Source organism: Mesocricetus auratus, unplaced genomic scaffold, assembly GCF_017639785.1.
Source record: "Mesocricetus auratus isolate SY011 unplaced genomic scaffold, BCM_Maur_2.0 Super-Scaffold_100013, whole genome shotgun sequence".
Classification (NCBI taxonomy): Eukaryota; Metazoa; Chordata; class Mammalia; order Rodentia; family Cricetidae; genus Mesocricetus; species Mesocricetus auratus.
Window position 1 is genome coordinate 45,962,689 of NW_024429196.1, and position 26,571 is coordinate 45,989,259.

The window sequence follows — 26,571 nt, forward strand, 5'->3', positions numbered from 1 at the left end:
AATTTCCATGACGGCAACGGACACATAAAATTTAGGCAGGAATCCTTCCTGGGAGAGATACATGAGACAGTGAATTCATAGCTTAGAAAATAAGCGTAGAGAATAGCTATAGCTTCGCAAAAGACAGGACCAGGGTTGGCAGCAGACAGGGTTTTCTCGGTCAGACTTCAAATTGAAGACCCCCACCCCCGACACAGTTCCCTAACTCCACACTTCTCAAAACAATACACGTTGCTGTCAAGATTAAGACTGTAGTAATCGCAAAGAACATCTGACGGGACCTATTCTAGTCTATTACCATACCCTTGGCAAATAAGGTCTTATAAATCAAGTGAAAGAAACTGAACTGTTCTTCCGTTCTTACCCTTGGATATATGCCTTCGGTTAGCGATTTTAGAGGTTATAGGGCAAAGTAATCAGAATAAATCTGGTTTGTTATCAAGGGATCACAGTAGATACCAGCTGGGCATCTATGAAAACACAAAATGTCTGGTTTCTTTTCGCAGGTATCGTTTGACTTTATATTTGACTTGGGAGGGAAAAAAAAAACCTTAGCTAGCAGAGGATGGTTTCGATCCATCGACCTCTGGGTTATGGGCCCAGCACGCTTCCGCTGCGCCACTCTGCTTCACAAACAGAGCTTGCTAATAATATTCTTAACGTTGATTGCAGTTGGTGTCCTATGCCTACTCTACAAAGTAGGAAGAATTCGGACAAGAGTAGTAAACATTAACATAATAATGAGTCGATGTGGACGAGAAAGACAGTAAATATTTAAACGAGAATCACGAATTTCCGACAATGGCGAAAACAAGACAATATAGACACCGCAGTTTATAACAGTCTTAGTGATCAGCCACGCGGGAAGCAAAACTTTGGGGTCAGGTTTGTCTTGAGGTCGAGATCGTGGAGGAAATGGTGCTGTGTTCTCTCCAGTGTTTGGTCCTTTACAGCAGGGGATAAAACTATGAGAAGTGGACTCACACGCAACCCTCATCTTGCAAGTCTGATCGTCTGAATGACCAAAGCTCTGCTGTCGCTCTAATACGTAGCAAGGCAAATATGAATCATTAAGAGATCCTTTAGTCTGAATTACTTAAAATGGTCGGGAAGTCATATTTTGGAACAAAGGACCCAGGTCAGGGAGTAGGAACAGCAAGCGTTGGTGACGTCACTAGCCATGGCCCTCTCAGAAGCGGGGCGGGGCGGCTGCGCTCGAGCTTTCAGTCTTCAATTAGGTCCGAAAACCCTGCATATAAGGGAAGTGCTTGGGCCTCTCCCGCTGCTGAGGTGTAGTCATCCTCTAGCTGTATCATGTCTGGCCGTGGTAAAGGCGGGAAAGGCCTGGGCAAAGGCGGCGCCAAGCGTCACCGCAAAGTCCTCCGCGACAACATCCAGGGCATTACCAAGCCCGCCATCCGCCGCCTGGCCCGCCGTGGCGGAGTCAAGCGCATCTCCGGCCTCATCTACGAGGAGACCCGCGGGGTGCTGAAGGTGTTCCTGGAGAACGTGATCCGCGACGCGGTCACCTACACGGAGCACGCCAAGCGCAAGACCGTCACCGCCATGGACGTGGTCTACGCGCTCAAGCGCCAGGGCCGCACGCTCTACGGCTTCGGCGGATAATCTGTCCTTCCCTCTGTCTTAGCAAAAAAACCAAAGGCCCTTTTCAGGGCCGCCCACGTTTTCAGTAAAAGGGCTGATACTTGTTTACTCCTTTTACCTCCCCATGTTGCCTTTCTACCAGTGTTAAAAGGTAGGCCCTATAATGCTGTCTATTATACATTAACTTGTCCTTGTAATGTTGGCTACTCTGAAGATTCAGCAATCGTGTTTACGGGAACGGTAATGCGCACTACCTGATATGTTCCCTGTGTGTAAACGGCTCGAGTTTTGTGGACAAAGGCTTCGATCTTGGAGGTGTAGCCGGGGACAAAGGCTTTGTATGGTAGCTAAGCACACAGACTCCTGTGGTTGGTCCGTTCTGTGCTAAGTGCTGAAACCAGGCTTGATAGGTTGTCTGGAGTGTGCTGCAAACCCACACGGCCTTCGGCTGCTTTATTCTGGCACACCTATGACGGAGGACTGGTGTTCGCGTAAAGGATTTTCAAAATTGGGCATTAGATGCAATGTAAAACTGTCTAGCTTTATGCAAACATCTCAACTTTGGTTGGTTGGATGTCCGAATAGAAAACCCAAGACACTGTAAGTACAATTGGCATTTTCAATGTGGTTCAAGTTTGTATCTTCTGGAATCAGGTTTCAGCTAGGAGTGCTAAGATTTGAGAGTACTGTACACCAAACAATTTGGGCTTAAATGTCCTGACACCTTGTTTAATAAAAAAGGAAAAGGTGCTAGAAAGTAACTTGTGTGGTTATCCCCTGAAATCAACAAAACTAATGGAGTTAGTGGGATTTTCACTTCTCTCTCCTCCCCCCTTCTCTCAGGATGCAACTCAGTTTCACAGACTTTGGCTTTGCAGCAATTGTTAACTTGACTCGCTCAGCCTTCTGGCTGTCTCCTTGCTTCTCATTTTTAATTTTTATTAGTTAATTGTTATTATAGTTTTGGTTTTTCTTTTTTGAGATAGTTTCTTTGTGTAGCTCTGGTTGTCCTGGGAGTCACTGTAGAGTAGGCTGGCCTCGTATTCAGAGATCAGCCTGCCTCTGCCACCTTGCCTTTAATCCTGAGTGAGTGCCTGTGCCACCGCCGCCTGGCTAAGCGTTTCTGTGGGTAAGGGGAAAAAAAAATCAGACACTATATTGGAGTTTAAGAAGAATGTGTTTGAGTAAGAAAAAAAGTATTCGAGGCTTAAAAAAAATTCTGAACACACTACCTTGCAGGGTTCTCCCTGCAGATAGAGCGGGGTAAGGGCTGATCCAGCAAGTCTCTTCCCGTGGCTGAGCAGGATGGTGAGTGTCGACGACTCAGACCCTTCCCCCATTAGTTACCGGGGAGAAAAAACATACACTGAGTCAGGAGTCTGTCGAAGCAGGATCTCAATTATTCCAACACGCAGGAACTTATATAGGGCTGAGGGTAGGGGATGGGAAACATAGGATAGGGTAAGGAGTAAGGGCCAGTAATATTCCACCAAGCAGGCAGGTAGCTAGGCAGGGGGCAATCTTGCATCAGGTCTGGCTGAGTCACCCCCTTGTGGAGGTTACAGGTTAGAGACAGGTCGCTAAACTCTAGCCAGGCTCAGGAGGTTACACTGGGCCTCGCATCCAAGCCTTTCTTAGGCCCAGCACTACGTGTCAGCCACTGTTTTATGCTCTGGGGATTATAGGTATAAATAATTTAAATGTGTATGTATGGGTGTTTGTGCACCATGCACGCACACAAGGAAGCCAGAAGGTTTCAGATTCCCTGGGGAACTGGGGTTCAAGATGGTTGTGAACCACCATGTGGGTGCTGGGAATGAGTCTTCAGTCCTCTGCTGAGCATTCTCTCTAGCCCAGGACAAAATATTCTTAAATCTTCCATGTTAAATTTAACAAGCTGCCGATGCCAGCTGAAGGGACACAGAAATAGATAATGAAGCATCTTAATGTTAGCCCCACTCATGTGATAGACAACAAGCCTGTCTGCTCCTCTTTCTAATCGAACGACAGAGCAGAGGGCTGGTTTACTGACTATGCTGCTCTTTGCCTCTAGTCTGTATATAAGCAGGTTCTAAATTAAACTCTGCTGTTTGGTGTGCTGTATGGCACTAACTGGACAGTCCTCCTCACTCTGCCTTGTTGTCTTTGTCTTCTTTCTCTTAACACCCTTAGGTATCCCAGCTTACTCGGAGTACGCTCTCACAGAGAATCAGTGCTCTCCACTTATGGTGGCTAACTCACAACAACCAAATGCATCCCCAGTTCTAGGGGGATCTTCTGTACAGAGACACATACATATAATAAAAAATAACTCGTCTAAGTATTGAAGCTAAGACCAACACTTCTCTGTATATTGTTTTACATCTTCCTCAGCCTGCCCAGGCCCATACAGGGGTGAGACATACTTAGCAAGTTTCTCCTTTTATCTAGGCTTTCCCTAATTAATTCTTGTTAGCTCTAGTGAGTTTGTGGAGAATCCTGTAAAGGCCTTACATTGCTTTAGATGGAGGTTGAGGGGTGACAATATTTAGAGGTAAAAGACCTTGGGTTTCCAATAACACTAGAGAGTTTCACTGTTAGAAAAGTATCCCTTACAGGACCAGTTGAAGAACTTTGACACAGAGGTTTAGCAAAGCTGCTAGGCCACAGTCTCATTAAAGTCACAGGTTAGAGGCTTCCACTGTGAGATCCAAGGCTTGAAGCACAATAGGCCATTCCCTTGGTACACTCACTGTCCAGTCTCAACTGCTTTTCTTAATTTCAGGAATGCCATGCAGCAATTATTATGTATCTTCCATTTAGGATTAGGAAATGCTCCAAGAGGGATTATTTGCCTCAGTATACAATTCTAAGCATTCACAACTCTTACTTTGTCTGGAAGGCTATATTAAATGGCTGAATATTTCTGAATAAACTGTTTAAAAAATCCTTAAAGTTAGCAAACAGTATTGAAAAAGGGTAAATTTCTATTACAAGCCTCTTTACGTTATTGTGACACTTAACATTCCTATCAATTTTTAGGTACTTGAAGAAAGTCACGAAGGTAATAAGAAATTACTGACTTCAGACAAACTGCCCCAGTCCTATAATATTTAGAAGTTTTTAAATTTGGGGGATGGGTGTGTTGGCACAGGCCTTCAAACCCAGCAATCAAGATAGAAGTAGGAGAAACTCTGTGAGTTGGAAGCCAGCCTGATTTACAGTGAATTCCAGGTGGCCTATACCTTTAATTCAATAGGGTGACAAAAGCAGATAAAACTTTTGGTGACTAATTTTACTTTATATGAAAACTGTTTATGAAAATAACCACCTGATTGTCACTTTAGGAGGCTCAGTATAATGTAAATACAACCAGATGGTGGGTGATGTATCCCATAGTCACTTTCAAGTCTTGTTACTTTGTAGTTGTTTTCCATTACGCGTTAGGCATGTATGGAAACTTGTACTGAATCTTGACTAAGCCACTAGTGACCAAATGAAACATTCTTTAGCCAAACATTGAATTGTTTTACACCCACTAACAAAGGGCAGTTATGCAGAGAAGATCATGTAGAATTACAACTCTTCTTAAAGAATAAATGAGTGGCTCTGAAAAGAGCCTTTGAGTAAAGAGTTGAGATCGCGCGCTCACTTGGAGCTTGTGTACTTGGTGACGGCCTTGGTGCCCTCGGACACGGCGTGCTTGGCCAGCTCCCCGGGCAGCAGCAGGCGCACGGCCGTCTGGATCTCCCGGGACGTGATGGTCGAGCGCTTGTTGTAATGCGCCAGGCGAGAGGCCTCGCCCGCGATGCGCTCGAAGATGTCGTTGACGAACGAGTTCATGATGCCCATGGCCTTGGAGGAGATGCCGGTGTCGGGGTGTACCTGCTTCAGCACCTTGTACACGTACACGGAGTAGCTCTCCTTGCGGCTGCGCTTGCGCTTCTTGCCGTCCTTCTTCTGCGCCTTGGTCACGGCCTTCTTGGAGCCCTTCTTCGGGGCGGGCGCCGACTTCGCGGGCTCAGGCATGGTAAACAGATACAAATCTCAGCGTTGAAAGAGAAAAAGGTTTTGAAGCGCGTCTCCTCTCCCTGCTATTTAAACAACGCTGTGGCTGGTCTTGCTAGAGAGTCTGCATACGTCATGCATTAATTGTCCAATCAAATCAAGAATGTTTCAAAACCATGTTACTATTGGCTTAAGTAAAACAGTATATGTAGCCAATGAAACTCCTCTGTTTTCGCGCCGCGAGATGCTTATAAGTTCGCTGCTGTGCTCCATTGCTTTACGCTGAGCTTTTTGTTGCAGTTAATTCCGCATCATGTCTGGACGTGGCAAACAGGGCGGCAAAGCTCGCGCCAAGGCTAAAACCCGCTCCTCCCGGGCCGGCCTGCAGTTCCCCGTGGGCCGCGTGCACCGCCTTCTCCGCAAGGGCAACTACTCGGAGCGGGTGGGCGCCGGCGCCCCGGTGTACCTGGCTGCCGTGCTGGAGTACCTGACGGCCGAGATCCTGGAGCTGGCTGGCAACGCGGCCCGCGACAACAAGAAGACGCGCATCATCCCGCGCCACCTGCAGCTGGCCATCCGCAACGACGAGGAGCTCAACAAGCTGCTGGGCCGCGTGACGATCGCTCAGGGTGGCGTCCTGCCCAACATCCAGGCAGTGCTGCTGCCCAAGAAGACCGAGAGCCACCACAAAGCCAAGGGAAAGTAAGACCACTGCTTTTCACACTGGTCTTCACTATAAAATACACAAAGGCTCTTTTCAGAGCCACCCACTTTAACAGTAAAAAGTGCTGAATACTGTATTTAATTTGGGCTTAGTCAAATTTATGCATGTTGGGTTAATTTCTGTTAACCAGAAGCTTCTCAACAATAAAATTCCCAAGCTCTGCAAACTTCCGAAATGAATGTATCATGATTTCTCACCAGTTGGTAAAATTACCCTCAAGTCATTTTTAGTCTCATGTATGCACATATAAATAGGTACTTTGAGATGCGGTTTTTAAGGAAGGGATTGCCTTTTTGAGATTGTTTAGAATTTGAAAATATGGCAAGTTAGTACTAATAAGGTATGTTGATATGTTCACGAAGTCCTGACAGACTAGCCTGATGAAACCAAAAGTAGAAAAGGACAAAGGAAAGGCCTTGTTTTCGGTATTTAAGAGTATCGTGTCACAGAGGCCTCACAGCCTCAGATACCTTAAAAACATGTTGGTATACTTGTACAAAATTTCGCTCATTTAGTGCTTTACTTAGTGTCTTGCAAAATAGTTTTTCATTAAGAGTAAGGAGGTTGAAAAGCGGTCACCATCGAAGAAGTTAATACCAGCCCCTAGGATTTTATGGAAATTGTTAGGTAGGATAAAGCTTCACCCAAGGTGACAATGCAGAATTCAGAGGCTCGTTGACTTGGGTTGTTCCCGTTATTTTCACGCTAGCCGGTTTACCCTCATTTGTGGAGCTAGAGCATCGCAAACCAGTTACTAGAAGGGAAAAATAAAACCCACGGGAGGGTGAAGAACATGCTTTGCAGAATGGTTTTTGGGATCTAGAGTGTCAAGGCATTTTATAGTCGGAATCTTTTGTACTCAAGTTTTGCAAGCGGTTCCATATAAGACAAGCATGGAGTCATAAATTATTAAAAACTCTGGTGTGCCAAGCTAAAAGAAATGCTTTGTGTTGCAATTCATCCTAATAAGTATGCAAGAGTTAACCAATCAACGCTTGAACTGTTCAGCCAATAGTACTAGTGCGCGGGACTTTTGAAAAATGCATAAGCCTATCAGACTATATCTCTGTGGGGAGGAGGGGAACACAAGCTGGTGCTTGTGTTTGCGCGTGCGCGAACGCAAGCCTACATAAAGGCAGCCTTAGTGCAGGTTAGTTGGTTTTCCACTGTCCTTTGCAGTTATGGCACGTACGAAACAAACCGCTCGCAAATCCACCGGCGGCAAGGCTCCCCGCAAGCAGCTGGCCACCAAGGCTGCCCGCAAGAGCGCCCCGGCCACCGGCGGCGTGAAGAAGCCCCACCGCTACCGGCCCGGCACCGTGGCCCTGCGCGAGATCCGACGCTACCAGAAGTCCACCGAGCTGCTGATCCGCAAGCTGCCTTTCCAGCGCCTGGTGCGCGAGATCGCGCAGGACTTCAAGACCGACCTGCGTTTCCAGAGCTCGGCCGTCATGGCGCTGCAGGAGGCCTGTGAGGCCTACCTGGTGGGTCTGTTTGAGGACACCAACCTGTGCGCCATCCACGCCAAGCGAGTCACCATCATGCCCAAGGACATCCAGTTGGCCCGCCGCATCCGCGGAGAGCGGGCGTAAAGTATGATCATCTACGTATCCACTTTTAAGGCTCTTCTTAGAGCCACCCATCTTCCAAAAAAAATAGCTGTAATGCCCTTTACCCTGATTTTTAAAACACCGCAGTATTTTCTTGAGTGTGCCAAAGCTTTGTTCCTGGTGATTACATGGAATTCGCAGAAGTTTCTTTCCTTTGTATTAGTATGGCGTGTTTGGTAGTGTCAGCTACAATATAACCTGTTGGTAATAGACTTAACATTCTGAGGCTCCCGCCATGTAATCGCTTCTTAATCGCTTCAGAGTGGGGACAGAAGCAATAGAATTGTAGCTGTCAATTTTGTTTTCCCAGACTTAAAATGGTAACTGAATTTAGCAAGCACTTCACAGCTTCCCTAGACTCTTAACCCACCAAGAAATCCTTTATCAAACCATTTCTCTTCTCCCCCACCTCAACGGATTCACTTAGGCATCTTAGTCTAGTCTGTGACTAGCTATGTATCCCATAATGGTCTGCAACCAGGAGACCTGCCTGTTTACCCCCTCCCCTCTGCAAAATGCTGAGATTAAAGCATTTAACCCCACCGTGCCTTGCCCTTTGGGCTTTTTATTTTTGAGATCCTGAAACTTCATGTTTTTCTTTAGTTATTTGTGTTCAGTTGGTTTAACAATCACTAGGAAGCCATCCACCTTGTCATTGGATTTGTCCTACAAGTTATTATCACAGCGTTTTGTTAGAGGTTTTGAAGGTTCGCTTTTAAGGGACTAAGCCAATGACTGATGGAAGAAAGACTTATTTGATGCTTGGATGTTGAAAAACACCCAGATAATGCTAAAACCACTAGTTTCTAAACACTATTCCACGAAGAGTCATGAATCACAGAGCACTTTGATTTTATCCCTCAAGTACCCTTGGGGAGACATTTTTGAACCTTTCACTTTTAGGCTTAGCTGCTTTCTACATAAAGCTTTGTAAAATGTCAATAATTGGCTTCCTTCCACAAGACAAAGTAATTGTTAACTTGTTGTACTCTCCCCCCCCCCCTTTTTTAAAATAATATTCAGGATACTTGGCAAATGAATAACCTAGTCTGGCTCTGCCTCCACAATACAGGTTCAGGATCTATCGTCTACCATCTCTTTTATGTACGAGAGTAGGGTCTCTGTGTTGCTGTGGATTAAAGGTGTGACCAGGCTGTCCTGGTTGGGTTCCCATTTGACAGTATTAAAGGTGTATATTGTAAAGAGGCGCAGATCCAGGATTTTAGTAATTTTCTCTGACCTCATCAAGCCATGAGTGGTAGTGATGTCCCGGGTGATGCAGATGCCAAGAATTTTACTGAAGTTCTCTAGTGAAAAACTGAAGGTGGAGACATAGACCTTAGATTTTAGTGATTCTAAATAACTGATTTGACCTCCCTGTCCTTCTAATTGGAATTTACCTACTTAACTCCGAAATGTAAGACTACAGCACAACACGGCTGGAGTTTCACTTCCAGCCACATCTTACACCATCCAATTACAATATTCAGAAATAAGTTATCGGCAGATTATCGGCATGTATTTCCCCGTATTACGTAGAGTTCCTAGAGTCAGACCTGTAAACATGTTTAAAAGGCCTTTAGTACTTCGTTTTTACAGCTCCAAATACACCCCACCCCTAAGTGGATCCAACACAGAAATGGTGACGGACTGCTATCTATCCCATTACAACTACAAGACAGGCATGAAAAAGCCTGTGCTATTATGCTGTTTAAAATATAGCATTACAACAACTCTTAAATGACAACATGGTGGCTCTGAAAAGAGCCTTTGGGTGGTATAAGCAAGAGATCGCGCGCTCACTTGGAGCTGGTGTACTTGGTGACGGCCTTGGTGCCCTCGGACACGGCGTGCTTGGCCAGCTCCCCGGGCAGCAGCAGGCGCACGGCCGTCTGGATCTCCCGGGACGTGATGGTCGAGCGCTTGTTGTAATGCGCCAGGCGAGAGGCCTCGCCCGCGATGCGCTCGAAGATGTCGTTGACGAACGAGTTCATGATGCCCATGGCCTTGGAGGAGATGCCGGTGTCGGGGTGTACCTGCTTCAGCACCTTGTACACGTACACGGAGTAGCTCTCCTTGCGGCTGCGCTTGCGCTTCTTGCCGTCCTTCTTCTGCGCCTTGGTCACGGCCTTCTTGGAGCCCTTCTTCGGGGCGGGCGCCGACTTCGCGGGCTCAGGCATGGTAAACAGACACAAAAGTCAGCGCTGAAAGAGAAAAAGGTTTTGAAACGCTTCTCCTCTCCCTGCTATTTAAACAACGCTGTGGCTGGTCTTGCCAGAGTATGCAAACGTCATGCAATAACTGTCCAATCAAAGCAAGCATTTTATCTAGCGAATTGCCTACCGTATTTCTTGAAAGACAAGCGTTCTAGTGTTTACAGGCAGCCTATGCAAATAAAGTATGATCCTTCTTCGTTTCCGATTGGCTAAAGTAGACATCAGAAGTTCTATATTCAAATTAGACGAAATAAAGCTTTTAGACAAAAAAAAAAAAAAACCCGCTGACATCACAGTAAAGGCAAACTTTCTTTTTAAACGTTAAAATAAATTATTTTGTCACTAGTATCCCTGAATTCTGTCCCCTAGGCACAAAAACCTGATATAAATTCTAGCTTCACATAAAGTTTGGTTCATGTTTTGAAGTCATGAATTCAATGAAGGACCCAGAGGGTAGATGTCACAAACCCTAATGCTTCTAGAATTCCCAATTATTGTACAGTCCGTTTTTAGCAGGCAGGTTTTTTTTCCCTCTCAAGAATCAAAGGAAGTTACAATTTGCAACACCAGTGCAATTCTAATGATCCCCGGATATATTTTCTGGAAATCACTCTAGTTTTTTTTTAAGATGCATTCTTAGTTACGTTTTGAGGGAAAGCGTATAATAAAACTAATTAATTCATTAAAAGATGGACAAAATCGAGTGTGTTCGTGCGTCTGTAGTTAGACTACATTTGGTTTTGAAAGCAATATGTTCCCTTTCCTTCTTTCCTGGAACTACAATATAAAGAATAGTACAAAATTCAGTTTGGGTAACCAATATACCTTTAAACTGCTCAGGAGTGGTCAAAATCCCCAATAGTCTCTAATTTGTTGGTAAGCAAAATTAAGGTACTTAATTGCACCAATGTCTCTAAAGCAGTAACATGGAACAAAGAACCAGACCGCAAATAATATAGGACATTTTCATTGGTTACACATTTTAAAGTGGAGGTCTGTGATCTAATTACCAATCCCTTCCGTAGACATCATTCACGGCGCGGCGTTTGAAGATTCCCACCAATCAGGAAGCTCTTGCTGTTATAAATAGGAACTCCCCCTCGCGCTTCAGCCTCACATCTTTTGTTCCAGCAATGGCTCGTACTAAGCAGACAGCTCGAAAGTCCACCGGCGGCAAAGCCCCGCGCAAGCAGCTGGCCACCAAGGCTGCCCGCAAGAGCGCCCCGGCCACCGGCGGCGTGAAGAAGCCCCACCGCTACCGGCCCGGCACCGTGGCCCTCCGTGAGATCCGGCGCTACCAGAAGTCCACCGAGCTGCTGATCCGCAAGCTTCCTTTCCAGCGTCTGGTGCGCGAGATCGCCCAGGATTTTAAGACCGACCTGCGCTTCCAGAGCTCGGCCGTCATGGCGCTGCAGGAGGCCAGCGAGGCCTACCTGGTGGGTCTGTTTGAGGACACCAACCTGTGCGCCATCCACGCCAAGCGAGTCACCATCATGCCCAAGGACATCCAGCTGGCCCGCCGCATTCGTGGGGAGAGGGCGTAACTTTGATAACAAAATCTGATAAAGACAAAGGCTCTTTTCAGAGCCACCTCCAATTTTCTTTGTAAAGGGCTGCTACATAGTTCCTCCTTTGATCTAAAGTAGATTGTGCTTTGTGCTGTAGAGTCTCTTTTTCCCGTTTGTTTCTTAGGAAATAACTTTAGACGAGTGTAGCACGCATCTCAAGCGATGCATGTTTGGGTCGTGGTGTTGTATGTGAAATTGTAAATTTGGGAGGTGAGCCAGGAGGAGCAGCTGTTCAAGATGAATTTCAACCAAATCGCCTAATAAGCAAGCCTAACATCAGACCTTGTCTTTAAAAAACCTGGGATATTTGTCTTGTCAAGTTTAAGGCAGGCTTGAGTAATATGGTAGCCAGACAAAAATATTTAATTATTCCAAAGGGTAGTCAGATTTGAACAGAAATGTGAGTTGGATGCTATTTTTCTGTTTAACTTACTTTGTTTGGAGTTCTATATATATGGAAACTATATGGAAAGTTCCCTCAATGGTAGTTATTGAAATATTCATACATATTAATGATGTATTTACTTTCACATGCTCCCGACCATTAAGATACACACACAGTGCAGTTGTTGCTGGTAGATGATAAAATTCTCTTATTAAAATTGTGGGAAATTAAATGGGTAATAAAATTATGTTGGAAACAAATTATGGAAACATAACGAGATAGGTCCTCTTAGCAGATAATCATTAAAGGCCTACCTGGGATGAGAGTAGCATGGTTCACTGTTCCAAGGTGTTGGCCATGGATGTTATTTTTTCCTTTCCTGGGTGTTGATTTTGAAGTCATCTGGTGTGGTGGGAGGATCTATAAACAGGGCTTGTCAGGCAATACTAGCAAAGGTTATTAGGGATTTCACATTAACATACAACCAAGGACAGTCTAATACTGTGAACCTGGAACTGGAGAACAGGTGAGAAAGGAGGCATTCAGACTTGGCAGTATTAAACAAAGAGCTTCCCTGCAAATGGGGAAATTCAGAATTTTATGCCTGGTGTATTGTAATAAGGAGTGCTTACCAACCACAAAGACCTGGATCATTCCACGCCTCTTCAGAGAGTGACAGAACAGATGACAGGGCCAAGAGTTCACTTTTTACTATTACCTGCATTTTCTGTTTACCTTGCAAGACACTCAATTAACTGCATATTCCCAAGTACAAATAATGTTCAGAATGGCCACGAGACATGGAAATGTACAGCTTTTTGAAGATCAAGTGGGTGGTCCTGAAAAGGACCTTTTGCGAAAATGGGAGAACACGCAACAATGGCTTAACCGCCGAAGCCGTAGAGCGTGCGGCCCTGGCGCTTGAGCGCGTAGACCACGTCCATGGCGGTGACGGTCTTGCGCTTGGCGTGCTCCGTGTAGGTGACCGCGTCGCGGATCACGTTCTCCAGGAACACCTTCAGCACCCCGCGGGTCTCCTCGTAGATGAGGCCGGAGATGCGCTTGACTCCGCCACGGCGGGCCAGGCGGCGGATGGCGGGCTTGGTGATGCCCTGAATGTTATCGCGGAGGACTTTGCGGTGGCGCTTGGCGCCACCCTTGCCAAGACCTTTCCCTCCCTTGCCGCGGCCAGACATAACGAACAGAAGCTAAGAGTAAGCTCAAGCTGACCAAGCGCCCTCTACAGCTGCTATATATACGAGGACTGCGGACCTTTTAGAAAACTGAAAAGGCGCGGGCGGGAATGTGCTTCTGTATCCGCCCCTCTACCTCACTGACTGACTGACTCCCATTGAATGGAGGAAGGCATAGGAGCTGTGGTGTGAGGGGAATGTGAGTCTCCCGCTGTCCTCTTGGAGTTCTTAGTCACTAGTTGTGTCCTTTAGGAGTGTGCTTGTGGGTTCAGACAGCTGATATTTTATAAATCTCCTAGTCAGTCATCATTTGCAAAAAGGTTGTAGCCATACAGTTGCCTAGGAAACCAGATACACTACAATAAGATTGCCTTTTAAGTGGAATACTTAGAAAAAAAGTCTCATTTTTTGCAAGCATTATTAAATATGACCTGTCGAGAAGCTTTGCAAATTAAAAAAAGGAACACCTAAATTCTGTAAAGTAACAGCTCAATAATGTTATTGAAGTAAGGCTGTACACATACATCAGTTTATTAACTAATACACGAGTTTCAATGTTTTCTCACACTGCACTACAGAGGTAGTTTTTTCTTGATTTTTTTTGAGGCAGTAGAGCAAAGATTATTTTTGAATACACTCTAGTCCATACTGAAATCAAACCTGAGGCATTTTTCCTTTTTTAGCATCTGTAGTGCTGATGTGAGTCCCATCCTTGTCTGGAAAGGTCATCTTGAAGATGTGCTTTGGCTGGTGCTTGTCTGAGAAATGTCTATGGTGATGGAAGAGAAAAATTATTAAAAGAAAGCTCCAACTACTCAGAATGTACTTGGTATTTAGCTTATCCCAAATAACCCAGAGAAAGACACAGTGACATCCTCTCCCCCCCTGAAGAACTGAAAGGCCACTTAAGGGGAAACTAAATTCAGGATGAGGGGTTTGATGTGCCTTCAGGTCAGCATATTCCTAGCTGGTGCCTAGTCTCCCAGTGAAGCAGCAAAATCCCAGTTGCATTGTCCTTGCACTGAAACTGTTTTAAATACACAGTTTCATTTATGCAGACTGTGGTTACGAATGTGCTGCATCCGGAAGAACTGGCCTTTCTGAAGACAAGAAGGGTTTAGGCTACTCCTCAAACATACTAGAACCTATTCAGCTTCTACATACAAAAGATATTGCAGTGCGGGTGGGACAAGGAACTGGACATTTGGAAGAATTCATTCAAATATTTAATAGAAAATTAAATTAATGCAGACTGGTTGTACTTGGATGTGAATTTTAAGTTGCCACTATCTTCATGTAATGCCAATGGAGAAGAATGTAAAACTGATACTCCTAATTTCTCCCAGACCTTTTGAACACATTTGATTCCACTAAAACTGTCTCCTTCCTTTTATTTATTATCTCTTCTTGATACTTATCTTAATTATTATTATTTTTTTCTGAAACTGTCATGGAACTTGACTCTGCAGACCAGATCCACCCTCAGCTGCCCCCAGAGTGATGGGATTAAAGGCATGGAGTACTACCACCCAATTGATTTATTTTATACAACTACCCTTTCCTGTAGCTTTTGAAAGTCTTTAAATTTTAGAATGCCCATGAACTTGGCCTATAGAATAAATGAGACTGGTAGCTTTCAGCTGTCATTATGGTAATGGTGTACAGTTGTATGTGTTTAGCATAAAATTGAGCAGAGATGATGGCATAAATTCCATGGCTTTCATAGGAATTTTTATTATGCTTTTAATCTCTATAAAAACAGTTCAAACATTACTACATAGGATAATATGTTTTAGGGTATGGTTACATTTTGGATTCAAGGTCAAAAACATGGTTTTGATGCTACCTTCCAAAGTAATGAGTGAAAATCAGTGAAGGTTCTTGTGGGTTCAAGTTTTTAGTCCCATGATTGATTAAGGCTTTAAGAGCCTTGTTCTTGCTAGTTATAGTAAGGATAAGTAGCCAGGTCACAGCAGTAACAAAGTTAACTGTTCACAGTGTGTCCTTTTTCTGTAAATATGTGAAAAACCATTTTCTTGGTGATATCAAGTCCTACCTAATGTCTTGCATCCAGGAACACTAGAGAGTTTCAGGGTACTAGTGCTTTCTCATATTTGGGGTGTTTAAAACAGCCATAGTGCCCAGTAAGAGTTGTGGAAGAATGAAATGGTAACTTCTGCTAACTGAATAAATAGCAGTAGGCAATGCCAATAAGTAGTCAGCAATGGCTATCATGATTATAGAAGTGAATTGAGCTATCAAAATAATTTTAAAATTAGAATTTTAATCATATCTTTAGGTGTAGGCAATGCAAAGCTATATATAAAACAGGAAAAGGCTGATGTACTTTCTGTGATGACTGCCATGCACAGTGACTCCACAGATGATAGAAACAGCTCCTTCCACATACTCAGAAAATGCCATATAAGGGAATCATTGAGTGATTCACATGCAGTCTGATTGACTGGACAATCTAGTATTTACCGTATGTATTTTAATAGTTTATATCATAACATGTTCTTATATCTGAAGGACTTATTATTTCCACTGAATAAATGACCACTTTACAGCATGCCAAGTTATGTGTGTATAGCTAGGTGTGAAGAGAAGACATCTTAAGCACTGACTAGTAGTTACTAGTAGTTACTCTCCTGTTAAAATAAGTGCATAATTAAATCATTAAGTTTATACCATAATAAGCATTTATTAAAATATAATACCAAAAACACTTTTCTTATTAAACAGACTTGGGGCTTCAGTGAAATGTTTCTTTAATGGAAAATATGACTTTTCTGCTTCATCATCCAAGAAGAGCCAAGTATATAAGTTTCATTGTATTGCAGACTAACAGAGAAAGAATTTTCAAGGCATTCATCCTCATTTTGAAACCTTTGTTCACATTCTCAGATGGATACAAGCAGTTAATAATTTTGCTTGGGGCAGAGTATATATGTAATAAGGTCAGTAATCATTAGAATTCAAAAACATTTTTCTTTCAAGTTCTGCTTATTTTTCAGTATTGAAATTCACGTTATTTTAAAACATAGGAAGTATGCAGAAAATGCTGTGGTAAATATTGGCATGGCAAAAAGGTTTATGGCAGTGTCCCGAAGTCACGTGCTTTATAAACAAGGAGTGAGTTGTCAAGCCAGATTCTTTCCCACTGTTTTTTTTGTCTCCCAGTTGCTAAACTTATGTTCCTTCTTGACCTAGGTTTCTTTTTTCCATAAGTGTGTGAGTTGGTCTCCGCTGCTCACTAACTCTGGAGAAATGTGTTTATAGCTGTTGATCTAAAACAGGAATGGCACAGACTCGTCTCAACACCAGAAAATGGTGAAATATCATAACAAGGAAATCGAACAGAATTACACACTGGTATCTCAAATACCTTAAAAAACGACAGGCATTTTATACAATAATCATTCCCCAGTTACATACAACTTTCCCATGTAGTGCCAATTCCTAGGGCTTGGTGCAGATAGCCCCTGGAGCATCTGTGCTGTTGCTCCCGCGAAAAACCCGAATTTCCCTACATATTTGAGTAAAACCAAGTTAATGTACATAATTTTGAACCGATAAGAATGTGCAGAATCATGTCCAGAAATAAAAGTTTGCGAATGATGGCGAGAGAAATAGTATATTTAAGGAAAACCTTAAAGTTGTCTCAATTTACGTGAAGTTTGAAAGAGAGTTAGGTCATTCAGGGAAGTTTCAGGCTGTCGATTTTGAAAGTAGCTGTACAAATTAAGGCAAGAATGAAGCATACAGGCTCTCTGATCAGTTTCCCCCAAGTCCCTAATTATTTCGTGCCCATATTTCTTATATTTTTAACCTTTTTTAAGGGGCAACAAACACAGCCACCAGGCAGAGCTGAAGATCCCTTCTCTGGCTGCGCGGCGCACGGAGCAGCGAACCAATCACCACGCAGCTTCTGGCTATATAAACCCAGAGCCTTCAGTACTGAGAGCAACTCTCGCTGACAGTTTGTGCTTACTTTTGGCTCTCCCAGCAAGCATAAACCATGTCTGAGACGGCTCCGGCGGCTCCTGCTGCTCCCGCACCTGTGGAGAAGACACCTGTGAAGAAGAAGGCGAAAAAGACTGGCGCTGCTGCGGGGAAGCGCAAGGCGTCCGGGCCCCCGGTGTCCGAGCTCATCACCAAGGCTGTGGCCGCCTCCAAGGAGCGCAGCGGCGTGTCCCTGGCCGCGCTCAAGAAGGCGCTGGCGGCCGCCGGCTACGATGTGGAGAAGAACAACAGCCGCATCAAGCTGGGGCTCAAGAGCCTGGTGAGCAAGGGCACCCTGGTGCAGACCAAGGGCACCGGCGCCTCCGGCTCCTTCAAGCTCAACAAGAAGGCGGCTTCCGGCGAGGCCAAGCCTAAAGCCAAGAAGGCAGGCGCGGCCAAAGCTAAGAAGCCCGCTGGAGCAAAGAAGCCCAAGAAGGCGACTGGTGCTGCCACACCCAAGAAAGCGGCCAAGAAGACCCCGAAGAAGGCGAAGAAGCCCGCGGCTGCCGCAGGCGCCAAAAAAGTTGCCAAGAGCCCGAAAAAAGTGAAGGCAGCTAAGCCCAAGAAGGCAGCTAAGAGTCCAGCGAAGGCCAAAGCTCCGAAGCCTAAGGCCGCTAAGCCCAAAGCGACCAAGCCTAAGGCCGCCAAGGCAAAGAAGGCCGCTCCCCGCAAGAAGTAGACATGGCGCGTCTTGCTTTGAAAAATCTCAAACGGCTCTTTTCAGAGCCACCCACAGATCTCATTCAAAAGAGCTGCATTTCTGTCCATGTTTTAAATTGCCTCTTGTGGCCTTGGTCAGCCGACTCTGGCTTTGTAGGCGGAAGCACAGTTGTGGGATTCCCTTTGGGTGTGTTTCGGAAGTTTTTGAATGCCCAGAGCAAGGCTTGGTTGTGACTATTCTAGCTTCATTTTGTTGGCTGCGGTCGGTTTTTTAAAAAACCCTTTGGAAGGGCACTGGCCTGGGCGGGTTATCTAGGCATTTTTATGATCACTATCTTCTTGGCGGGAAGTCCTCATTTCTGGCGCGCAGGCGTGGTAATGCACTGTGTTTAGCAAACCAATCCGACAGTGGGGATTACAGACTGGGGCTGACTCTTGAAATGTTCTTTTCCAATGGGTCCGTAGACCGTGGTTTTGAGAATTACCCAATCAGGCTATCCTATCAGTCATGAGTGGAAACGTTGAGCCAATCAGAGATTGGGATACTAATGTTTGCGTTTGTGTACTGGGACGCAGGCATTCCCTGTTCTCTCCCCCCCTCCGCTCTTCTGCACCTCCATTTCCCCTCCCCCACCTCTGAAATTACCAGTTCTAAGTGGATGAGAGGCTGAGATACTGGATTTTTTGTTTGTTTGCTGCGAAAGACTTGAATAACTTCAACATCCTCGGAGTTTGTAGGGATTGATGCCATCGTCACTAGACTTTTAAATCGTAATGCTAAGGTTTTTTTTTTTTAGTAAAATTTTAGCACTTTTGGCAGTTCATACACCACATTGCTTCTTCGTAATTTTTCCTAGCTTATTTGTTCTCCCCCCCCTTTTTTTTTTCGAGACAGGGTTTCTCTGTGGCTTTGGAGGCTGTCCTGGAACTCGCTTGGTAGTCCAGGCTGGTCTCGAGATCCGCCTGCTTCTGCCTCCCGAGTGCTGGGATTAAAGGCGTGCGCCACCAACGCCTGACCTTTCTCCCTTTTTTAGCGAGTAAAACAGTAAACAATTTGAAGGTAAAACCATTTTGGACGGCTGCCTGGTTTGCAGCTGGACTTGTGAAAGTTAAATAAAAAAAGAAAATGAAGTTGAACAGAATCTGTGGGTGTCATTTGTCATTTTCATTTCACTGTAGGTATTACCGGTTTTTATTCGTTTATTTTATTAAGAGTGGGAGCATACTTTATTTTTCATCCTGGTAATATAAGGAGTTTCATCCTGATAATAGAAGTCTGCAGATGCTTAATGGAGCTCCTATTAGTAAGAAGTTACATACATCTTTAAAAATATTTTTCCCATATATATATATATATTTGTGTGTAGGTCAGAGGACAACTTGGAGTAGTTAGTTCTTTTCCCCCATGTGTGTTCCAGGTTTGAGGCAAGCACCTGCAGTGACTGAGATATCATGTGTGTGTTGGGGCCTTGTCCCCACAGGGTCTCTGAGCTATTTGTCAGCTGATAGCCACAGGTGCATCCTGTTTTCTAGTCCTGGCTTACTTCCCCCACATTGCCCCACTGACATCAACATCTAGCGGGAGGAAAACATGTTCTCTGCCACCTGGGGTTTTTCTACTGTGTTGTATGATTATATATAAGACTGCTCTCTTCTACAAGAGAAAGACCTCTTAGCACTTGCAAAATAAAGACACTTCTTAGTACAAACAGCTGGACATCTGGTCTTTTCCTGATACCTCGGAGTTGCTTGTGGCATGGTTGCCACATGTGTGTATTCTTATAATTCTACATTTTTCAATCTATCATTTCTTTAGGAGGATAGTGGACCACTTAGAGATGCTTCAGTAGGTAAAGAATTTCATAGCCAAGACTGAAGACCTTAGTTCTATCCTAGGTACCCATGTGATGGAAAAGAACAGACCACACACACACACACACACACACACACACACACACTCACACACACACACACACACACCAGATAAGGAAGGACTGTAGTGATGGCACTGATTTTGAGTTTCATGTAATTAAAAAATAATTTAAAGGACAGGAAGCTTCCTATTACATTTTGAAGTGCCTGTGATGTGCTGTGTGTAATCAGATACTTGCAGAATACTCTGCAGTTATTGTGTCTCCAAGTGAAGTTAATATTCTGATTGTTCCTTCTATCTGCTGCAAGAGGTGAAGTTCATATTCCGAGTGTTACTGAAGAATGATGAATAAATACATGGGTAAAATATGATCATATTATAGTAACTAATTCTATTATCTTGCATACTTTAAGTACTTAAAATCATTGTTTTAAGATTATGTGTTTAGTTTTCCGCAGCCATTTCTATTGACTGCACAGCAAAAAGGAAGTGTGGACTGTTGAGCCGGTCTCCAAGGCAGAAGACCCAGTGAAAATGCCTGTTGCCATGTTCATACCTTTTAAACATAGCACTAAGGAAGCAGAGTCAGGCCCATCATTCTTTTCTCTTGCTGCCTTCTGTGCAGCTTCATTTGACTGAATTTCTAAAATCCTATGAACTGAATTAGAATACTGTCTGCTATCAGTTGGATTTGGAGATTTACAATACATATAGCAATATATGTTAAAATACATATGAACACAATGGGAATTTTTTCTGACCCTCCTCTTTATGGCCTAGTTTATTACTCTCTCTCTCTCTTTCCTTCTTATGTATGCAACCCCAAATTTTGGAGAATATCAAAAATAGGAAAATTTCCTATGTGAAATGTCAATATTTAAAATGTGTGGCTGGATGATAGAATGTAGAAAAGCCATTAAATGGTATTTCTGAATTTGCTTGCATTTTGGCTCTTCTTTCTATAAGCTAAAATTGCTGGCTATTTATGGATTATTTTTTAATCCATCATTGAGAGTCATGGTCTTATAAAATACTCGGGAGCAAAAGTATGTGAACAAATGAACTAGCTTGTAGTTTTACATAACATAGGAGCCTTTGGACTCCAACTCATGTCTAATTTAAACATTTTATTCTTAAGTAATAAAACACTGATAGGGACACAATACCATGGGAACTGCATAGTGTCTATTATAAGACCACATTTAAACTTTACTCAGTGAGAAGGAATGTACATGCATGTTGTTCCCAGAGGGAGACCCCCAAATCCTCCAAGGAGCCAGGGACCACTCACTGCAAGAACAAGAGGTTTTTATTAGGAACCAAATAGGCTGGGACCTCACTCTATCAGAAGAGTGGGAAACCGTCTTGCAATTACAAGGTGTTTTTAAAGGGAAAAAGGGGAGTGGGGTTGTGAGACCACAAAACTCAGTTCCCAAGGTTTCCATGGTTACAGAGATTTTACAATGTACATACGTTAATACAAGGTTATCATGAAACAGAGGGTACTGGACAAAGAAGGCAGTAACTGTCATCCGTTCAGGTAAGATTGATTATCATATCTTGTGGGTCAGGGTTTATGATCATTAGGTCAAGAGGCTATCCAGTTCCCAGTTCTCTTAAGACAATGGGGCAAGGGAAAATGTTTGGGCTTCCTTTTGATTCTGGGAGCCGCCTATGTTCCTTGACCATGTACTCTGTGGTTAGGGGATCGGTAGCTAGCTGGAGTTCCTCCTTCTTGTCACAGCCTTAATTTTTATATCTCTTAGTTATTAATTTCTCATCACGATGCATACACTGCTAGTGATTTGTTTGTTTAATTACATAAGTGTCATTCAATTGACTGACTCAGAGGAATGTCTCAGGCCTTTGGTGCTTTTGAATATCTGCTCCCATTACAGCGGGGATATGATTAGGAGAAAAGCAACAACATGTATCATTGTGTAGAAATATTATTAGAGGGAATACATATAATTGACTTCTCATACAGTATGTGAAGAAACCTAACCAGGCTTGTTCCTCCTTCTTTGCCTCCATGTGATATCCTTCTTGCTGGGGATTGGAGAACTTGATAACTGATGATGTACTGTGATCTAGTTTTGGACAAATGAGGTTTGTGAATATTTAAAATTAGCATTATTAGTATTGCTAGCTGAAAGATTAAAAAGTTGGTGAAGACGACTGTAGTAATTATTTGTTACTTTGAGAAAAATAGCTCTGAGTTTTCTACACTGGGGAAGAGATTCTGGTTTCTAAATCTTGTCTTGGGAGGAGGAAGAAAGGAGAATTGACGGCAATAACTTCTATTTCTGAAGCTGCTTCTGATACTTAACTCATTATATTATTTTGCAGTTTGTAAAAATTTCGTTCTATTTTATTTTATTTAGAGACAGGGTCTCACTATGTATCCCAGGCTGACCTGTTTGTAGCTCCTGATATAGACCAGGCTGGCTTTGAACTCATACAGATCCACCTGCTTCTGCTCACCAGTCCTGGGATTAAAGGTGTCTTCCACCATGTCAAAACCCAGTTTTGAGCTTTTGAGACAGGTCTTTATCACCTATCCCATAATAACCTCAAAGTCACTATACAGCCAAGGATAACTGAATTTCTGATTCTTCCTCCATTGCTCAGGTTTTGGGATTATAGTTATCTGCCACTTTGCACATCTTCTGAGACTTTAATTTTGGGGTATTAAAAAAATTATGCTTGTGAGCCTGAAATGACTTTCTGGATGTTTCATAGCTGGTCATCTCTTTGGTGACGTATGAACTACCTATGTGTATGTTATTAGTATATATAAGTTTCAATGTGAGAGAAAATAATTAAAATAATTGGAAGTACTAACCAATTTACATTTTTCTAAAATTGGAATTTAAACCTACAGAGTGAAAACCTGGAGCAAATTTTTAAAGATACATTTGTATATTATTACATGTTGGAAATACAGTAATCCAATGTTATCAACCAAAAAATATTGAAGTGCTAGAGATATTTTAAAATTTTTTGTTACTAGTTATTTTGAGTTAAAAAAAGGTAAAAATAAATTACAAGACCCACATTAGTGATCTTAACTGAAATACATTATGATTCTTCCTAAAGACATTTGAGTATCAACCACTATTCTCGTTGGTTGCCTTGACAGGCATTACCTTTAGAAGCAATTGAAGCTGGGCAACATCCCTGATCAGAGTCCACCTTCCACTTACCATCTGAAAAGGTGGGGGTATCAGGGTTTCATTAAATCTCATTGGGAGAAATCTACCTCCTTTTCCAGATGAATGAAATTGGTGTTATAATCCCACCTTGGGTAAAAACAAGGTATTCTGATTTGGGTTAAAGATTAGACAATGCCTATTCATCATTTGGCTAAAAGACTGCTCCCCCCCCCCCAAAAAAAAGCTGGTATCTTGAAGATGTGTTAAAACCTGGGAAAAATAATCTTTCCCTTAATGGGATAATGTACTTACATGTTCCAGGACACCCGTTTAAGATGATGTTTCTGGACAAGTTTTCTAAACTCTAAAAAAGAATACATTTTTATCTTGTTTTTTTCTCTTTTTTCCTTTTAGGGCAGTCTTTTGTTTGTTTCCTAGAGACAGGATTGTCTCTGGGAATGTCTGTCCTGGAACTTGATCTGTAAACCATTCTGGCATCAAACTCAGAGATGCTCCTACCTCTGCCCCTGGAGTGCTGGTTTCAAAAGCCTGCACCACCACCACCACCACCAAGAAAGTCTAGGTCCTGGCCTGGCCTGAACTTGCTATGTACACCAGGCCAGACCTGCCTCTCTGCTGGCCAAGGCTTGCACCACCTTGTGTATGTATGTATGTATTTATTTACTTATTTATTTATTTATTTTCCTTCTGTCATTATTAGATACAGAGCAGAATCCGAAGCCTGTTTGCCTTCGATACTCTGGGCTTCTGCTTTCTCTGAAGAATCCCTTCCACTCCCCTTTACGGCTGCTTGCCAACTCCAGTGGCTAAACCTCCCTGCTTTCTGGGACCCTAATTCAAAGGGCATTGCCATTTTCTTCCTTCTACCCATTTCCTTCAACTTTTTTTTTTTTTTTTTTTTTTTTTACTATTTTTCCCCCTCACAACTCTAAAAAAGTGGTTCTTGAGCTTCCGAGTCTGTCTAGACTGTAATCCGGATATTGGTACTTAGCTCTAACTGTCCTGGGACTATAAAGTAGGTTGAACTTCTACAGAAATCTGCCAGTCACACAGGTGTTGGGCTTAATGACATGAGCCACCACACCCAGCTAAAAACTTTACTTATTGTTAAGAAACAATTTAAAATTTATGCTAAAACTCCAAAATTAATGAGATTAAACCAGGCTAAACAGTAGTACTGACCTCGTGCAAGAGGAAGCAGGAAGGTCAATTTAACGCTATTCTATGCTAAAGCTGAAGCCAATCACAGAATGCTTTTTATAAGTACCAACACTCATCTATATTATAATTTGAAAATGAGTTGTAACTCGCGCTTTTACCTGAAATTAAGGAAAGGAATTAATTCTATATTGTGACCAGCAGCAAAGAATTCTCTCTGTTCCGGAGCCTCAGATCTCCGCAAAAGGGAACGGAGAACCTTTGTGTCACCACAGTTCATCTCCAGAAGCGGCGCGCCGCCATCTTTTCCGAGATTTTAGATGCTTTCTCGCTATGCCCCAACACACATTGGAAATATAAAACGATTGTGCTGACGTATCTTAACAAAAATTTAAATTACGTTTTTAAGGCATAAAAAGTACACTTGTCAATATCCATGGCGACACTAGCACGCGTAAAACAAGGAAAGTTACAGGTTCCTGCGAGTGGAAATCAGAGCATCCCTATAAAGTTTTTGCTGCCAAATAAACGGTGCACGCAATTACGAAAACTTATGTAAGAAATAACAAGTGAGACTTGTAAGCAGGACAATGAAGGAGGTACGGGAAGTGGATAAACTATAATTCTGGGGCATTTTGTTCTTGAAGCATGTTTTGTGTTAACTTACCAAACAGCAGACTAAACTAATAACCTTCCCAGTTAAGAGCTTCCGGGACTAAGAGCGTTTAAAAAAAAAAAGGTTATTTTAAGGGGGCGGGCTTACCATTGGTATTGAGCAATCAAAAATTACGCTAGAAGAATCAGCCAATCGTCAATCCCTAGAAGCACTTCCGCAAATTCGGTCAGAAGCCTGAGAGGTGCTGGCCAAGATCCAATCAGAGCGTCCCGTTTACTCTATAAATATCAGCACCGCCAGCGTCCTCTCGCATTTTCTACGTTATGGCTCGTACTAAGCAGACCGCTCGCAAGTCTACCGGCGGCAAGGCCCCGCGCAAGCAGCTTGCCACCAAGGCTGCCCGCAAGAGCGCCCCGGCCACCGGTGGCGTGAAGAAGCCCCACCGCTACCGGCCCGGCACCGTGGCGCTGCGTGAGATCCGGCGCTACCAGAAGTCCACCGAGCTGCTGATCCGCAAGCTGCCGTTCCAGCGCCTGGTGCGCGAGATCGCGCAGGACTTCAAGACCGACCTGCGCTTCCAGAGCTCGGCCGTCATGGCGCTGCAGGAGGCCAGCGAAGCCTACCTGGTGGGTCTGTTTGAGGACACCAACCTGTGCGCCATCCACGCCAAGCGAGTCACCATCATGCCCAAGGACATCCAGCTGGCCCGCCGCATTCGTGGGGAAAGGGCTTGAATACATTGGCACATGACTAAAAAGGCTCTTTTAAGAGCCAACTCCAGTATCCCCGGAAGATGCTGTATTGCGTGTGAAACTTGGGCAGTCTTCAGTACGTGTCTCAAGGTGCTACTTACATAGCGCCAAGGCTCAGAGAGCACTTGTTAATTAGCGGCATTTCCATTTCTAATAAAAGTTGGGATGTTTCTAAGTCAGGAAAAGAATACCAGCTGAGACACACAGCCTTGTGGGACTGAGCAACTACTACATTTTTGGACTTTCTGTTCACAGCTAGTCTGGCCATTGTTGGATTAGTGGAACAGTAGCCTGTAAATCATTACAATAAATTATACACATATACATATATTTCCCCATTACATAAGTTTTGTGACATTAGAGAACCCTGACTAATACACTGTCTTTCAGAATTTTGATTAATTCAATTAATTTGAAAACATGACTGTGTTGAGACAAAAGATGGGCACCAGACTTTTTGAGATGCTTTTAAATGGTTTTCTGCCATAACCTTGTATAGAAGATACATAAATGGAGTGAAAAAGAAATCCATTGTGACATAATTTTCCTAGTTTTTTACCTGAGTTCACTGAGTTCACTGTGGTAATGATTCTCAACAGAAAGACACATGTGTGTTAGTACAGTGTGTGTGTGTGTGTGTGTGTGTGTGTGTGTGGAGAGAGAGAGAGAGAGAGAGAGAGAGAGAGAGAGAGAGAGAGAGACTTGGGAGCTCTCATATATTAAGACATAGCACCTAATTTAACGCTTACCAGTTTTGACAGACCAGTCAAATAAAAGGAATTTGGTTAAGGCAAGTAACTAAGGTTGGAACAGAAGTTGGGAAGATTCAGTTCAGGTTAGGTCACAATGCCTTTTATTTGCACTCTGTATATTCTGTGGTAGACGTTCTTTCCCTTGATTAAGGCTGTTGTGGGCTCCAGGTGGTTGTTGTTGCCTTTGTGGAAGCAGGAAGTGACAGGGCAAGTCAAGGTGACCTTCTTACAGCTTTTAATTTTTTTTTCTTTGTCTGTTTGTTTGTGGGTGCTTTCCCAGCACGTATATAT

At 43.5% G+C, this 26,571-nt stretch overlaps 8 protein-coding genes and 1 non-coding gene across 9 annotated transcripts; 5 read left to right on the forward strand and 4 right to left on the reverse strand.

Annotated features, from left to right (window-relative positions):
- Positions 1 to 556: 556 nt before the first annotated feature.
- On the reverse strand, positions 557 to 628 carry Trnam-cau. Its single transcript has one exon. It is a non-coding gene; the product is annotated as a tRNA-Met (tRNA).
- A 644-nt stretch (positions 629 to 1,272) lies between these two features.
- LOC110340249 (histone H4) lies at positions 1,273 to 1,682 on the forward strand. Its single transcript, XM_021225080.2, has one exon. The coding sequence runs from the start codon at positions 1,315 to 1,317 to the stop codon at positions 1,624 to 1,626; it is 312 nt and encodes a 103-aa protein (XP_021080739.1). The 5' UTR covers positions 1,273 to 1,314; the 3' UTR covers positions 1,627 to 1,682.
- Positions 1,683 to 5,189: 3,507 nt separating this feature from the next.
- On the reverse strand, positions 5,190 to 5,652 carry LOC101830217 (histone H2B type 1-C/E/F/G/I). The gene has a single exon (XM_005066477.4). The coding sequence runs from the start codon at positions 5,611 to 5,613 to the stop codon at positions 5,233 to 5,235; it is 381 nt and encodes a 126-aa protein (XP_005066534.1). The 5' UTR covers positions 5,614 to 5,652; the 3' UTR covers positions 5,190 to 5,232.
- Positions 5,653 to 5,846: 194 nt separating this feature from the next.
- On the forward strand, positions 5,847 to 6,482 carry LOC121143554 (histone H2A type 1-B). The gene has a single exon (XM_040755681.1). The coding sequence runs from the start codon at positions 5,906 to 5,908 to the stop codon at positions 6,296 to 6,298; it is 393 nt and encodes a 130-aa protein (XP_040611615.1). The 5' UTR covers positions 5,847 to 5,905; the 3' UTR covers positions 6,299 to 6,482.
- Positions 6,483 to 7,453: 971 nt separating this feature from the next.
- LOC110340207 lies at positions 7,454 to 11,806 on the forward strand. Its single transcript, XM_040756198.1, has 3 exons — positions 7,454 to 7,904; positions 9,692 to 10,205; positions 11,168 to 11,806. The coding sequence occupies exons 1-3, from the start codon at positions 7,498 to 7,500 to the stop codon at positions 11,684 to 11,686; spliced, it is 1,440 nt and encodes a 479-aa protein (XP_040612132.1). The 5' UTR covers positions 7,454 to 7,497; the 3' UTR covers positions 11,687 to 11,806.
- On the reverse strand, positions 9,490 to 10,154 carry LOC121143559 (histone H2B type 1-C/E/F/G/I). The gene has a single exon (XM_040755686.1). It carries the CDS (start codon positions 10,104 to 10,106, stop codon positions 9,726 to 9,728), a length of 381 nt encoding a protein of 126 aa, XP_040611620.1. The 5' UTR covers positions 10,107 to 10,154; the 3' UTR covers positions 9,490 to 9,725.
- Positions 11,807 to 12,925: 1,119 nt separating the features above from the next.
- On the reverse strand, positions 12,926 to 13,334 carry LOC101829406 (histone H4). Its single transcript, XM_040755696.1, has one exon. The coding sequence runs from the start codon at positions 13,289 to 13,291 to the stop codon at positions 12,980 to 12,982; it is 312 nt and encodes a 103-aa protein (XP_040611630.1). The 5' UTR covers positions 13,292 to 13,334; the 3' UTR covers positions 12,926 to 12,979.
- A 3,902-nt stretch (positions 13,335 to 17,236) lies between these two features.
- LOC101829141 (histone H1.3) lies at positions 17,237 to 19,090 on the forward strand. Its single transcript, XM_013110574.3, has one exon. The coding sequence runs from the start codon at positions 17,310 to 17,312 to the stop codon at positions 17,970 to 17,972; it is 663 nt and encodes a 220-aa protein (XP_012966028.1). The 5' UTR covers positions 17,237 to 17,309; the 3' UTR covers positions 17,973 to 19,090.
- A 5,971-nt stretch (positions 19,091 to 25,061) lies between these two features.
- Positions 25,062 to 25,695, forward strand: LOC101828345 (histone H3). Its single transcript, XM_013110577.3, has one exon. The coding sequence runs from the start codon at positions 25,100 to 25,102 to the stop codon at positions 25,508 to 25,510; it is 411 nt and encodes a 136-aa protein (XP_012966031.1). The 5' UTR covers positions 25,062 to 25,099; the 3' UTR covers positions 25,511 to 25,695.
- Positions 25,696 to 26,571: the final 876 nt, after the last annotated feature.

Coding starts and splice junctions, on each gene's coding strand:
- LOC101829141 (XM_013110574.3), top strand. CDS start 17,310: ATGTCTGAGACGGCTCCGGCGGCTCCTGCTGCTCCCGCACCTGTGGAG.
- LOC101828345 (XM_013110577.3), top strand. CDS start 25,100: ATGGCTCGTACTAAGCAGACCGCTCGCAAGTCTACCGGCGGCAAGGCC.
- LOC101830217 (XM_005066477.4), bottom strand. CDS start 5,613: ATGCCTGAGCCCGCGAAGTCGGCGCCCGCCCCGAAGAAGGGCTCCAAG.
- LOC101829406 (XM_040755696.1), bottom strand. CDS start 13,291: ATGTCTGGCCGCGGCAAGGGAGGGAAAGGTCTTGGCAAGGGTGGCGCC.
- LOC121143554 (XM_040755681.1), top strand. CDS start 5,906: ATGTCTGGACGTGGCAAACAGGGCGGCAAAGCTCGCGCCAAGGCTAAA.
- LOC110340207 (XM_040756198.1), top strand. CDS start 7,498: ATGGCACGTACGAAACAAACCGCTCGCAAATCCACCGGCGGCAAGGCT. Junction 7,905..9,691: donor CGCATCCGCGGAGAGCGGGC/GTAAAGTATGAT, acceptor GGCTCTGAAAAG/AGCCTTTGGGTGGTATAAGC. Junction 10,206..11,167: donor CTGTGGCTGGTCTTGCCAGA/GTATGCAAACGT, acceptor TCCCTTCCGTAG/ACATCATTCACGGCGCGGCG.
- LOC121143559 (XM_040755686.1), bottom strand. CDS start 10,106: ATGCCTGAGCCCGCGAAGTCGGCGCCCGCCCCGAAGAAGGGCTCCAAG.
- LOC110340249 (XM_021225080.2), top strand. CDS start 1,315: ATGTCTGGCCGTGGTAAAGGCGGGAAAGGCCTGGGCAAAGGCGGCGCC.